At 34.8% G+C, this 15,074-nt stretch overlaps 2 protein-coding genes across 3 annotated transcripts; one reads left to right on the top strand and one right to left on the bottom strand.

Annotated features, from left to right (window-relative positions):
- The first annotated feature begins 2,880 nt into the window (after positions 1 to 2,880).
- LOC112047082 (protein pelota) lies at positions 2,881 to 9,770 on the top strand. 2 transcript variants are annotated; one of them, XM_052881511.1, is made up of 7 exons: positions 2,881 to 3,022; positions 4,415 to 4,658; positions 4,963 to 5,217; positions 5,845 to 6,067; positions 6,579 to 6,771; positions 7,579 to 7,685; positions 8,174 to 9,770. In XM_052881511.1, the coding sequence occupies exons 1-7, from the start codon at positions 2,925 to 2,927 to the stop codon at positions 8,266 to 8,268; spliced, it is 1,215 nt and encodes a 404-aa protein (XP_052737471.1). In that variant the 5' UTR covers positions 2,881 to 2,924; the 3' UTR covers positions 8,269 to 9,770. The 2 variants fall into 2 exon arrangements, with proteins under 2 accessions (XP_052737471.1, XP_023939772.2); XM_024084004.2 differs by lacking the exon at positions 2,881 to 3,022 and adding an exon at positions 4,151 to 4,337.
- On the bottom strand, positions 9,755 to 13,721 carry LOC112047071 (pescadillo homolog). The gene is made up of 6 exons (XM_024083993.2): positions 13,559 to 13,721; positions 13,245 to 13,478; positions 12,541 to 12,912; positions 11,207 to 11,930; positions 10,645 to 10,835; positions 9,755 to 10,066 (listed from the first exon to the last, which is right to left on the bottom strand). Exons 1-6 carry the CDS (start codon positions 13,580 to 13,582, stop codon positions 9,791 to 9,793), a joined length of 1,821 nt encoding a protein of 606 aa, XP_023939761.2. The 5' UTR covers positions 13,583 to 13,721; the 3' UTR covers positions 9,755 to 9,790.
- Between the last annotated feature and the right edge of the window lie 1,353 nt (positions 13,722 to 15,074).

Genomic DNA, 15,074 nt, shown 5'->3' with positions numbered 1-15,074 from the left:
GGTGAAACTCAATGGGAACCATGATTTGTATTGTTAAAAAATGACATTCCAACACTTTCTCTAAAGATACGTGCCCATTCTTGATTTAAAAAGAGAATGCCTAATTGCTTTACATTCAGTGCATTATTTTGATGGATGGCATATTGATGATGATATTATACATCCGATACTTTAGCGAGCTAGGCGTGTAAGGTGACTTTCCCACCATGCGTCGCATAACTTGGTAGTCTAATACAATGGCTAACCTTAGGTGGAAACATTATTTTGCGATAAGGTAGTTTATCCTTTAGTGTCGCCGGTTGCGAAAGTCTGATGTCGAATCTTTCGTTGTAAAAGGCCATTAAATGTGATTTAGTAAATGGACCTTTGACATGGTCAAAACAATCGCTCGGTTTAATTCAAGACAACATTGCTCTCAAGTCTCAACACACCAAACATTCTTGGGAATACCAAAAATAGTTGAGAAATATCGCAGTGAATAATGAAAGTAAATGTGATTTATGGTGAGTGATGTGAGTAGACCTTTGACTTTGTCTACGGTAGATTTAAAAGAACGTTGTCTAAGATACCGTCATGTTATTAGGAATCTTCTACTTGCAAATAATTGCAAAGTTCGATGTCAGTGGAACGATTTTAATGGTAATTAAATGTCACTCACTAGAAGACCTTTGACTCGGTCTAAGAATTGCGAAGTTGTAGATAACATTGTACTAAAGACGCGGTCAGTCTTACCAGAAGTCTTTAGCGAAAGTAGGGCTCGCACGTAGTGTCAACGTAAGTCAACTAAATGGACATTTCGTAAGGCGTTTCGTCGATTAAATTTCGACGTAATTTATTAGAACCGGTGTAAGTTCTTAGCCGAATCTGAATCTGTACCTACTGACCTTACGAAGTCTAATAAAGAATTAATCTAATAAATTCAAAGAAAAATACATTACGTAGGTACTTCATTTCATAAGTATGAAATATAATGAACTAGCAGACGGCGGCGTCTCCGTTCGTGTGAAGTTCTGTCATGTACAAATTCCACGGGAACCCTGGATTTTCGGGGATAAAAAGTAGCGTATTTTCTGCTCTAAGGTCTTAAATCTCTACCAAATTTCATCCAAATCGTAGGCGGTTTAGCTGAGAGAAGATAACAGACAGACATACCTAATTTCGTATTCAGTAGGTATAAAGTACGATAGTCGAGCGGCAATAATTGCTTAGCTAGAGACTTATTGCATTGTTTAAAGTGCATCATAAATGGCATACTGATCATGCAATCATGCATGTTATGCGAAATGTTATGATTGCGCATAACGATCAGACGTAATTAAAATACGAATAAATTGGTAGTAACTATTAAAATACCGGTTTATCGGCGGTCAGATCACGGTCGTTTAGTAGTATTTTGATGAGATTTATGTCCAACGACAAAACTGAGGTCTAATGTTCTGAGGTCACCAGTTCCACCTCACTGATATAAATAAGCTAAGATGATGACCTAATGCAAACGGTACATTTATAGAAACTGCAATTATCCTCACCTATTTGTATTGTAGCTACCTAAGTCTTTACTATTGTGCATACAAAGAGCTGTGATAGCCCAGTGGATATGACCTCTGCCTCCGATTCCGAAGGGTGTGGGTTCGAATCCGGTCCGGGGCATGCACCTCCAACTTTTCAGTTGTGTGCATTTTAAGAAATTAAATATCACGTGTCTCAATCGGTGAAGGAAAACATCGTGAGGAAACCAGCATACCAGAGAATTATCTTAATTCTCTGCGTGTGTGAAGTCTGCCAATCCGCATTGGGCCAGCGTGGTGGACTATTGGCCTAACCCCTCTCATTCTGAGAGAAGACTCGAGCTCAGCAGTGAGCCGAATATGGGTTGATGAGGATACAAAGTGTCTTGCATAAAGCTGAAGAGACAATATCTGCCGGGTCCATCATGTGGAGAGAGCATTTATATTTCATACTAGCTGACACATAAAAAAAGTAACATGAAGTACTTCAGTCAGGAAGTAGTGGAGACTAGAGTACTCTCAGAGACTAGGATAATAGTCTCTCTGTCATAAAGCATCTCTGTCAAGAAATTTTGTTCAAAACTATGACTCTATACACTATTTCTTCGTTGCATTAATTGAGTATAATCCTCAAACATCTTGACTTTTTGTGTTACACAAAGTATTAATGGGATTTATAAATTGTTAAATTAGTCTTAACTGAAGCATTACTCCATTAACCTGATATCAGAGATTGATTGGACGTAATGAGATTGACAGTTGCAATGGGTAAAGTCGAATCCATCAGTAATTACTGGACTGATTAACCAATTTAAACTCCACCATAAATGATTGGAAACTAATAATGATAGATTTATAAAAAAAAAACATAAAACATTGCATTCCCAACTACAAAATATAAAATCTGTCAACTGCAGTTTGCAACAGAAATGTTTTAAAAAAGTTATATTTAAAATATATGTTTGGTTGTATTAAGCAACCCATTGATTTATTATGAATTAGATCCATAGAGGTAATTCAATATGCCAGGTGACATGCATATAGTGTTTTTATATTTGCATCATAATCTAATGCAAGTGTGAAACATTATATTAAAAGTTTTTAAATTTTGATTGCTAAGAAAATACTTTTAAATACTATTTAATGTGCTACCATTTATAGGAAGTATTTTGTATATTGAATTAATAACAGCTAAGGAATTTACTAATTTTCTATGGGAACACTAATTGTTGAAATGTAGGGAATTTTTGTATATGTGTCAGCAAGCTTTCAATGTTGGTCTTAAGTGTGTAGCAATAAAGAAGTGTAGGAAAAAATAACTCACCACTTCTTGGAGAAATCGGCACAGCAGGTTTCGGTGCAGAGTTGGAACAGAGCCTTCCAATCTTGGATGGTGGTTTGAGACCTGATGGCTTGATGAAATGCGGAGGTCTTGAGGCTTCAGACCTGGGCACTGTAGACGCAGTTGTGCTGACTGAAGCTGCATCGGAGGATGTTGACGACGGCGCTGGCGGGTGAGTTGTGGCTTCAACAGCTTCTTCCATTTTATCACTCATCTTGAAGCACTTTTTACACTTTTCTTTTTTTATATTTTAGCGAAACTACGTCACGTTCCCATACTTGGTTCAAAATCGAGCTACGGTTTAACGACGCTAGTAAAAAAAATTAAAAGTGAAAACAAAACGACGCGTATCAAAGACTCTCACGGCTAATAAACTAAAAATACCGCAAGTTCCCGCGCAATAACAGAACACGCAATCTGGCTCACGGCCATAACGCTAACGTAAATGTAAATAAATTATATTTACGTTTACGCAATTTAGTTATAACAATGATAATTAGTAACGATCTTAAAATCGAAAAAAATTTCAAGCGCTATATTTCAAATGTTTGGTAGTTTGAAAGTCTTCGAGTACCGAGACTCGTACCTTCTTTTAAATCATTGATATGAAAAATATAACTGCATACCTTGGATGAGGAAATAGAGCACAAAATGTGCTATCCGTGACTTAAAGAAAAACTCGCGAAATTTTTACCGCTCGCCTCCTGAAACCAGCTGAGCTTGACAACGTTATCACTCACTACACCAAATCAACACAAACTCACAAAATTTTATGGTAATCCATATTCTAGACGAACACTACCTTAAATTAGATAAAATGTAAGCACCAAAATAAAAACAGGAAGCTAGAAATATATTTACAATCAACTAGAGAAACTCGAAAGATGCACACACAGCACAAAAATTACTGTACTTGACGAATTTCTTATACATTGCTGCGTTATACCAAAACCGCCGCGTGAAAGTCATTGAAATTTTCTACTTCACTTTACATTGCCTGCTCGTTTAAAAAGCATTTGTTATCAGTTTAAAAACTTGATTTCTTAGGGTTATACATTTTAAAATTAATTCACCTATCTACATTGAGAATATTTAGTTACGGTTTTTTTTTCTACTTTGAAATAAGTCAATATCTTCTGGTATTTTAATTATGTACTGCGACTTATTATTTTGTCAATGAATCTTTTAAATTTCACAACGTTACTTTGAGTTTGGGTATAATGTTGGCAGCTTGAGTAACGGTTTTTTTTTATTGGTAGCATTGTATTGTCAGTTCTCTTTTTGACAGCTAAACCTAAACGTGAAATGTCACTGTCAGTGTCATAATTTACATGTCACGATGTGAAGATACACCGAAATCCGAATTTCACGTGAAAATAAAATATCTATTGCATTTTAAGAAAATGGTTTCCAAATAAGGTACCACTTTCTTTCCACAATAATAAAATGAAGCTTGTGTTTAAGAACATCGATAAAGATGGCAGCGGGTAAGTCTTAGACAATTCGACTATCAATTTTGTAAGAAGCTCTCTTGTTTTTATGTCTAATAATTTGAAATTTTTAGGTGCATCGCACTTGTGCCTGAAGAGCCGGAGGACATGTGGCACGCCTACAACTTAATAGCGAAGGGTGATGTAGTTACGGCGTCGACCGTACGAAAAGTGCAAACTGAATCGTCGACTGGCTCCTCTACCAGTAACAGAGTCCGTACGACGCTCACAATAAGGGTGGAGACCATCGACTTTGATACCCAGGCCTGTGTATTAAGGTTAAAAGGCCGCAATATTGTTGAGAACCAATATGTTAAGGTAAGTCATCATTATCAACCCATATTCGGCTCAGCTCGAGTCTCCTCTCAAAATGAGAGAGACCAATAGTCCACCACGCTGGTCCAATGTGGTTTGGCCCTCCCACCTCCAGTGGTTCCACCTCCATAGTTCATGTTTCTGTAGGAACACAGGTATAAAATATAGCCTACAACGGTCAAAAATCTTTTGGGTTTCTGTTGGTAATAATTTTCAAAGATCCACAGATTAGTATTAAGTCTATTCACACAAATTGATGTGTACTATGTTCTGCCTGTGCCTTTAATTTCCATCTGTATATTTCCAGATGGGAGCATATCATACTCTAGATTTAGAGTTAAATAGGAAATTTACACTGCAAAAGATATTATGGGACTCAGTAGCTCTAGAGAGAGTAGAGTTGGCCTGTGACCCAGCCGCGTCTGCCGATGTGGCTGCTGTGGTTATGCAGGAAGGCCTCGCTCATGTCTGCCTCATCACACCTTCAATGACACTGGTGAGGTCAAAGATTGATGTCAACATACCAAGGAAGCGGAAAGGATTTGTACAGCAACATGAAAAGGTTAGTCTTGTACATAAATTTTATTCAATCTCCAATTCTGAATTTAATTACCTGGCGTATAAATTAATTTAGAATTAGATATTGTCTAGTGTGAAAGTCTAGGCTTAGATTTAGGCTTAAATTATTTAAGATAAGACAAAATTAGTTACCTCTTGATTAATTCATCATTATCATTATCAACCCATATTCTACTCTGAGCTCGAGTCTTCTTTCAGAATGAGAGAGGTTAGGCCAATAGTCCACCACGCTGGCCCAATGTGGATTGGCAGACTTCACACACACATTAGAATTAAGAATATTCGCTGGTATGCAGGTTTCCTCACAATGTTTTCCTACACTGTTTGATACATGTGATATTTAATTTCTTAAAATGCACACAACTGAAAAGTTGAAGGTGCATGTCCGTACCGGATTCGAACCCACACCCTCCGGAATCAGAGGCTGGGGTCATATCTACTGGACTATCATGGATCTTGATTACTTGATTATTAAATATAGGTGTAATTTAAGTTTTAATAAAAGTAACACATCTAAAATATTATGTCATTATACATCCTGTTTCTATATTGAAACACAACATGAAAATAACACTGATGATTGAATTATTGAATTTAACTTACTTTGCAGGGCTTAAACAAATTTTATGAAGCAGTTATGCAAGGAATCCTGAGGCACATTGATTTTAATATTGTCAAATGTGTGATCCTCGCATCACCAGGGTTTGTGAAGGACCAGTTCTTTGATTACATGATGCAGCAGGCAATTAAAACTGATAACAAGCTGCTCATTGAAAACAAATCCAAATTTTTGCTTGTCAAAGCATCTTCAGGTTTTAAACATTCTTTGAAAGGTAATTAATTATTAAATTAATCTTTTAAATATTTTTTTAAATAAATTTTCCATCAAGATTATTAAATCCATCTGCCTATTAGTAGACATGGCTGTCCAGGGATTTAGTACCACACAAATCTTATTTCACCCTAGACAAAGTTTATGGTTTCTGCTGAAAATACAGGCATATGATGGCTAGAGGTTGCTCCATTAAAATTTTAAACTTTTTTTTTATTTTGTCTGCATATCTGAACTAATCTCTGGAATATTTGAACAGATTATTATAGGCTACTTTTCCAGCATTTCATCCTTCTGATTAACTTAATTTCATGTAGATGAGGTTGTAAGTTTTCCTAGTTTGTTATTTATTATGTCCATTTATAAGCTATGGATGAATGATATGAATGTTAAGAGGGCTTAACATTAGGTAATCTGTCTGTCTCATCAATAGAATAAACATATTGTTTTTAAGACAACAAAAGTAAAAAAGCCTTAAATATTGATTTATAATACTTTTTTTTATATTACAGAAGTTTTACAAGAGCCTGCAGTGATAGCGAAAATTTCAGACACAAAAGCAGCAAGTGAAGTGAAGTTGTTGGAAAGTTTCTACACAATGTTACAACTTGAGCCAGCAAAAGCTTTTTATGGGAAAAAACATGTTGAAAAGGCAAACGAAGCAATGGCAATAGAAACACTTATGATATCCGACAAATTGTTTAGGTAAATCTTAATTGCTAGCTTTTATCTAGTTGTAGAGCTTAGTGGGTCATGGGTATTAAACATCCCTAAAGATTGCAATGTAAAAGTGATTAAATAAACATTATGACTTAACTAAGCTAACTAATATTATAACTGCTTTTATATAATAGTTTATACAATAGTTTATATATTTTTATATAATAGTTTATACACAGTAGAATTGGGTGTAAAAGCTATACCAGCAACATCTCTCTGTAACCTGCTTAAAGACCTTGGCCTTACTAAAGGAATACATCTGGGTAACAAGAGTGTTTGACTTGTTTTTTCTGCTGAGCCAATTTTATAAGATCCTACTTACTATACTACAGCCACACTTGATGACTACTGTTTACCAACAAACAAATTAAAAATTAGGGTATAAATCACTAGTCATTTCACAACTAATAATAATTATAATTAACTTGTTCTTAAATTAATGAAAATAAATTTGATTAATAAGCTTAAAACAATTAGATATGGTTAATATATTTTGAATAATATTTTATGAGAAGACAACACATAATTTAAAATAAAAGAGTTATGAAATGACATGCATTTTCTACCCTCATTTCTAATTTGTTTGTTAGTAAACAGTACTCCTCCAGTATGGCTTTAGTGTAGAACAGCTTTGTTACCTGTTCTAATATATAATTTGGTAGGGTAGGTTAGGGTGGGGTTAGGGGTAGGGTTAGTGTAGGGTAGGGATAGGGAAGTGCACATAAGTCAAAGCGAAGCTTGACCAGTTTAAAACAATCGTGGTTTATATGAGCTTTCAATCATTGCTTATAGGTGTCAAGATATACTGAAGAGGAAGGAGTATGTGGGGCTAGTAGACTCGGCAAGGGAAAATGGCAGCGACGTTAGGATATTTTCAAGCATGCATGTGTCTGGAGAACGTAAGTATAATGTTTTATTTTTTTCTGGATGGTTTCCTGAACATCTTTGGGGAGATATCATGTCCCTGCCTCCTTCCTTATAGAATAGAGAGGATGCAGCATAGCCCTACTGCTTCGAGGTGTGTTGGCAAGCTTATAATGCTAATGACGAACTCAAACAAGCCTCAATAGCTCAGTGATAAAGGGGCGGGACTTACCACGGGAGGTGGTGGTTGGAACCTACTTTAAGTCTTTTTTGACTAATTGGAGAGGAACGGAAATATTAATCATATTAAAAAAAATATGGAAAATTAAAAAAAAAAAAATCTTTACAATCACTAGATAGATGTTAATTATATTGATTGTTAGCTTAACAAGCTCTTCAATGATAATTTTTACTGAAAATTTCAGAAAATAAGACTAAAAACATAATCTGAAGGGAACATATATTGTATCTATATTGGGTTTATAAATATAATTGAATAAAATGTATATTTTTGTTTGTACAGAACTGGACCAACTAACTGGAATTGCAGCAGTTTTACGTTTCCCAATGCCAGAACTTGAAGACAGTGATGATGAAAATGACATTGATTCTGATTAGGATTTATTGATTAATTAATCACTGACATGTTATACTGGTGGACTAAATGCCTGCAATAGCCAGATGTTTGGAAAAATGTGCTGTATACTTGGATGAATGAAGGGCTGGACCCTTCTAACCTGATAACCACCAAAACCACCACGTCCAAACTAGAGTTGCCATAAATATTCTACTATCAAACCACTATTTTTTGGTATTCAATTGACCTAAAAATGGATAATAGTTATCCCAATCAATTTTACTTAGGTACAATAGTTTTAAAATATTGTAATCGTGGTAATATTATGTACTCGTACAAGATCCGGCATAAGAATTATATATCCTCATCTGATAACTAATTGGGATGGGAATTAAATGATAAAAATATTCACATTGAAACATTGCACATGGTTTGCCTAGTTAAATAGTGTGTGTGTAGTAGTGTGGCCGGAAGTAACGGTATCGCTTTCATGCTGGAGCTGTGGGGTTGCCAGATATAAACATTAAACAGTTAAATGTTATTTTTATATCCTCATCAGTAATTTTTAGTCATCTAATATGTAATTTTTTTAATTCAACAAATATTATGTTGCCTTTGATCTAGTTCAAAGATCCTGTAGTTCCTAGATTTTGTATAAAAAAGTGCAAGGTTATTAGCAGTTGTTGACAGCAAACAGGTGATTGTCGACCAAGTAACTCGTTTCGTATTTCGTAACGTGTCTAGAAAATAACGTAGAGACCCAGTTCTATCACACGCTCCGCTATACATCGCAACAAGGAAGTTAGATTGCGCCATGTGTTATTATTGTTTACGCGCTCAACAAGCATGTATTTTGTGGCGAACATTCGGCACTTCGACCAAATCACTATTCGTGACAACTCTAGTCCTAACTCTATAAATGGCTACCTACTCTATGGTAGGAGCACAATCATTGGCTAACAGCCTTTAAAAAATTAAGCATGTCTGGCTATTGCAGACTTTCGCTCTATGGTACTCGTAGAGGTCAGTATTCGTAAACTGCTCGATTGTTTATATTTTACGAAATATTGATTTTTAATTGTATATTTCTCATTGAATCTTGTTTCTGAACATTGTTTTTATGTTGACATGTTAAATTAAATGTCTAGGATTAATAAAAATGTTCTTTTTCATGGCTGGCTGATATTTCAATTGTAATTTGTTCTTTTAATTTATATTATTTATTGATCTGTTATTTTAAAAAAACCTGAAGAGTATGTATGTCTGAATGTGCTGTGTGATGAAGGTCCAATTTTATTAGAATTACATCCAGACTATTGCTATAAAAGTACACTGTGTTGCTCTATCTGTCAGTGACATTCCCATTAAAATTTATTTAGCTATTGCAGACTAGCTGACAAACAAACCGACTAAGCACATTCAAACATTCCAAAACAACGGGCTAGAGTTGGTAATAGGTATAAAAATACCAATATGAAACATTTCCAAAAATTTATAAGGATATTTGTTAGACAAAATAAAACATCATTGAAATCAGAGAAAAGTTGTTTGTTTATTGAATATTTATTTAAGTGCGGCTTCTAAAGCTTGAGCTTTCTGTATTTTTCTGTCTGCTTTTTTTTCTTCTTTCACTCTTTCGTCATGAAGACGTCTCTTTTTCCTTAGAAGCCATATTTCTTTCTTCCTGCTTTCTTTGCCGGCTTTCATGCTCTTATATAAATTCCTGTGCTTCTTCTGAACAAGTTTCTCTCGCAGTCTGAATGCTTGTTTATCCTCAATTTCCTTTTGGTATGGGTTCTCCTTATGAGTCACGCCTGTTGTTACTGCCATTGCCTTTTTCTGTAAATAATTATTTCAAAAGAATTAATAAATATATTCCCTTTTCCCACAATGATAATAATGTTGAAATTTATTAAACATTTTTTTTTCATGTTGAGTAAGTGGCTCCATGTGGGACAACTACGGCGTCACCGTTTGCCAACAAATAAATTAAAAATGAGGATATAAATTGCTAGTTATTAAATTATTAATAATTAATAATTATTAATAATTATTTTCATTAATTTAATATATTGCTATTATTAAATTAATGAAAATAAACTTGATTAATAAGCTTAGAACAATTTAGTTAAAGTTATTATATTTTGAATAACATTTTATAAACAAACAATACATAATTTAAAATAAATAAATGTGTTATCTACATTTCTAATTTGTAAAACAGTACACATAGAGTAGGGATATTATATAATGTACATTGTGTATATTATATTTATCCCATATTATTTCATATTTTTCCTATAAGCTGAAAGCAGTTAGCAATTTCATATATTATAAACAAAAGAACAATTAATGATTTCAATTTTCTGCAAAAAGTTTCATGATTTTGATTCATACATATTATTTTTATTCCTTACCTTTTCCTTAGCTAGCTTCTTCTTTTCAGCATCCTTTTCATCATCATTTTCATCCTCTGAAGAGGAGTCCTGTTCTACTTCTTGCTGGTACTGCTTTGTCAGGGCTCCCTCTGGATCCTCAGGTTCACTCTGTTCTGCCTTCTCCTCATCACTAGCTTCTTCAATCTCTTCATCAGAACCTTCATTGTCACCTGTAACATGATATACACATTATGTCACTTTTGTGCTATTGAATAAGTCAAAAATCAATAAAATACTGTAAGCTGATGCAAAAATACAGCTGCTAAAGTGTTTTTCAGATAGCTTGGGTATGGTGACAGTTGCCTATATGACGTTCATAATATGTACTATTATTGTAAATCGTGGCAAACTTCCAAGAGTGAAACAAACTGTCACCATACCCATGCTATCTGAAAAACACTTTAAGTGTCAAATTAGTTTTAAATTTATCATATGCATATTGTACGTCAATTTATATTAGACAAAATTGTTTTTTTAAACAAAATAGAGTTAATTCTATGTTTAAATATAGAATTAAAATTACTAATATAATATTGCTTACTTTGTAGTTTAAAGTTGGGATCATTCAGTGCCCTTTGCTCAGGAGGTATGTACACTTGATCTTTTATTTTATCCACAAATGGCGACAAGTGGGGTGGCAAAGTGGCACCCATCAAATATTTGTTGATTGGCAGTAGAGTCCTTGCATTGACACTATCAAATACCCATTGAGGTTGAACATAGTAACGGGAGAGGTACTGTTTATCCATACTCGGCCTGTCGACTATTTGATAGGCAATGGACTCGTCAGATTCATCAAACGTGGCACCGACAAAGTGATCTTTGTCCCACGATACTTCACCGCCAAAACAACGAATAATGAACACTAATGATTCTCTCGGAACTTCTCTGTTTATGTAGAACTTGAGTCCTTGGAACATTGTCTTTAATTTCTTTACTTTTTCAGCTTCCAACTTGGCTTCTTCAATCTTCTCTGGATCTTTGTCTTCTGTGTCAAATACATCAATCTCTGGCAATTCCTCTGCCTCATTGGATCCAGCTAGTTTGGCCGGAGACAAGTTCATGGCAGCTATTCTCTCTGCTACATATGCATGCTCGTCTATAAGATCTTTCTCTGTGTCTGAATTGAATGCAGCAGTTAATTTAGGTGGATATACCAGGTTCAGAGAGTGATACAGCTTAAAATTCACAAATCCCAGCATCATTATATAGAATTCAACAAATGTTGACATGATTTTGAAGTCTACTTCATCTTTACTTTGGGGCTGAAAAGCAATAAAATATGTTAAGCATTGTTGCAGCAATAAGCAAAGTGTGTATATTTGCTTAACATTCTAAAATGGACCAATATAGGACAAAGGTAGCCTCAATAGCTCAACGGTAAGAGCGGTCGGACTCATCACCGAGGGGTGGTGGTTCGATCCTCGCCCGTTGGTCTATTGTCGTACCCACTCCTAGCACAGTCTTTCCCGACTAGTTGGAGGGGAATGGGAATATTGGTCATATTTAAAAAGATATGGCAAATATTCTTATAAAAAAAAAAAGGTAACAGTAGAATTGGGTGAATTACTCCTTAAAAAGGGCTGACCAACTTTCTGGCATTTTTAATGTTTCTCACTTTTTATAATAAAATATTTCTTATACAATGATAACTTTAACATTAAAAATAAATGCTTGAAAAACTAAAACCTTCAACCATAACTTTGAAAGTTTGATGCGATTCACAATAATAGTATGAATTATGAACGTCATACAGGCAACTGTCACTCACACCATGCTACAGAGTACAAACTGTACTCAATGATACTAATTCACTCCCATAAACTTCATAGCCAGAGCAGACTCACTCGATGTTTGGCACAGTCTATAACTTACTTGGAATGAGAAGTGATGTGGTACAATCCATGTTATAATTTGCCCCTCCAGTTCACACTGATAGTAGTAACCTTTGACTGACACAAACACTTTACGCAGAGCTTTAGCAGCTATCACTGCATGCATAAACTCCACAGTCAGGCGTCTACAGAGAACAGATTGGTCTCTGGGTACTCTCTTTAAAGACGGGAAAGTGCTGAACAAGAAACAAAGTGTCAAACAGTCATCAAGGTCCCTTAGAGCATCAACAAATGTTGGATATCTTTCTTTGACTATGTGATCTATGTTCAAGTCTGGATAATCACGGAAATACAGTCTCATCTTTCGATATTCTCGCTGGCTGCGCGCTTTGCGTATTTTTTGTTGGTACACCTGAAATAAACATTGTAATAATTATAAAACTAATGAGTTATGTTGATGAATTAATGGTATTGAAACTGAACATTCAATGGTGACCATTGAACCAAAATTAACCATTATATAGCAGTAATCTACACCTGTGTCCTTAGTTCTGGGAAATATTTAGAATTTTATCTCTGCAATACAATGTTTGATTATTAGTCCCAGTAAATTGTGATAGTTAAACAGATTTTGGTGATCAATTACAATTTGTAAATTGCACTACCGAGTTGTAGATGTATACACTAAAAATTATTATAGATAGGAATTCAAAACATTATTCCTTTGTTAGTTGTACTACTTACTTTTAACTCTCGCAGTTTCCATATTATAGGCTCATGTAACAGAAACTTTATGTCTTTTGTGTGGTAAAGTGTTTTGATACCGCCCGCTCCTTTTTGGGCCCTCTTTCTGTTTCGTGGTTCTCGCGGATATATGCCTTTGAGAATGCATATCCTTCTGAAGTCTTTTAGAGATAACTGAAGTTTCTTCAACGCAGCCTTTCTGGTCATAAACTGCGCTCCTTCACCCGTTGAATACTACAAATAAAGACTTCTTGATTATATACATACAAGTACGTTGAAAACACGTGTTGAAGTTTGGTTATATGTACACATACCTTCTTCTTTTTCTTGGAGACCATTTTAACAAGTTATTATGTAACAAATAACACCACAATTAGGAATTCTTACAGTGAAAAGTTATGTAAATTTTATTATTTTCTTGAAAATTAATACAAAATTACATTTTACTGCGCCGCAATGTATCTATGAAAGAATGTCAAAGTTAAATGTCAATTGTCAATTTGTCAAATACATTCTGACATTGACATTAGCGTAACCACAGACAAGTTTATTTTTCAATTTATACTTTCTTTACAACAGGCAAAGAACGATGTGAACGATGTGTATGAAGAACATCAATAATACAGGGATTAATAGGTACTTAAAAAAATAAATATCACAGGTCTCAAACGGTGAAGGAAAACATCGTAAGGAAAGGTTTCCTTACGATAAGCAGGTGCTTAACAGAAAATTTTCTTAATTCTCTGCGTGTGTGAAGTCTGCCAATCCGCATTGGGCCAGCGTGGTGGACTATTGGCCTTAGGCCTAACCCCTCTCATTCTGAGAGGAGTAATGAGCTCAGCAGTGAGCCGAATGTGGGTTGTTATCGAACTTTTCATAACAAAATTAGCTATAAAAATATTTAAAACACCATGTTTTTAAGATTATGCGGTGAAGAAAACATTGACTAAATATTAGAAAAATCAGAAATACTTATGAAATTCTCAGTCGTGGGGTCTTTACAGCCAAAATTGAAAAATATCGGATTATTACACGAAATGTATGTTCAAATTGAATTTAATTCAGATTGTCACAAAAATTCATAGAATTGTCGTGATTTTCCCCGTACCCAATTAAATGAAAAGATTTTCATGAAATGCGAAATAACTTACACTAGTACTTTATATTTTTAATTTGTTTATTTCCAATTCATTTTATACTATATACACATTTGAATTCAATTAAAACAAATTAATAAATAATATAAATTACTCGTTCCTACTGCACAAAATCAGTAACTTGTCAGAGATTCTTCCAAATTAATTATTAAAAATACATAAATTATCTACTTAATACAAACTAAGCACTCTCGCCGCTGTCAGAATTTGATGCGTCTAAAGGCTCTGCCCTAGGTTGACTTTGCGCCCATGCGTTCGGATCCACGAAGACATATTGATAGGGGTATCCATAACCTTGGGGCCAATATGGCAACGGTGCTGAAACCACTGGATTCTCCTCTTTACTATCATTTTCTTTGTAGGACTTCATCGCATTTGCAATTGCTGCTAACATCTGGGGGTAGAAATATTGAAACGGATAAGGTGCTGCTGGAATGCCAGTAGAACAGGGTGGAACTAATTCCTCGGAAGATGGGGTTGTTGGGATCGCATATGGGTATGGAGCCACGTTTTCACCAGGTAATCCTGATATAGGCAAGGCATATGCATATTTCAATCCAGGACTTGTTATTATAGCTCGTTTCTGGGGTGCTATTTTATCTTCTTGAGTTGTTTTGGATAGACTCGACTTTGCTGGTAAAGGCGCAGTTTTTGGTACAAGCGTCGTCGCTGC

Source organism: Bicyclus anynana, chromosome 5, assembly GCF_947172395.1.
Source record: "Bicyclus anynana chromosome 5, ilBicAnyn1.1, whole genome shotgun sequence".
In the NCBI taxonomy this organism is placed as follows: domain Eukaryota; kingdom Metazoa; phylum Arthropoda; class Insecta; order Lepidoptera; family Nymphalidae; genus Bicyclus; species Bicyclus anynana.
Note: the sequence above shows the minus strand (reverse complement) of the source record. Positions and strands in the feature narration are given on the sequence as shown.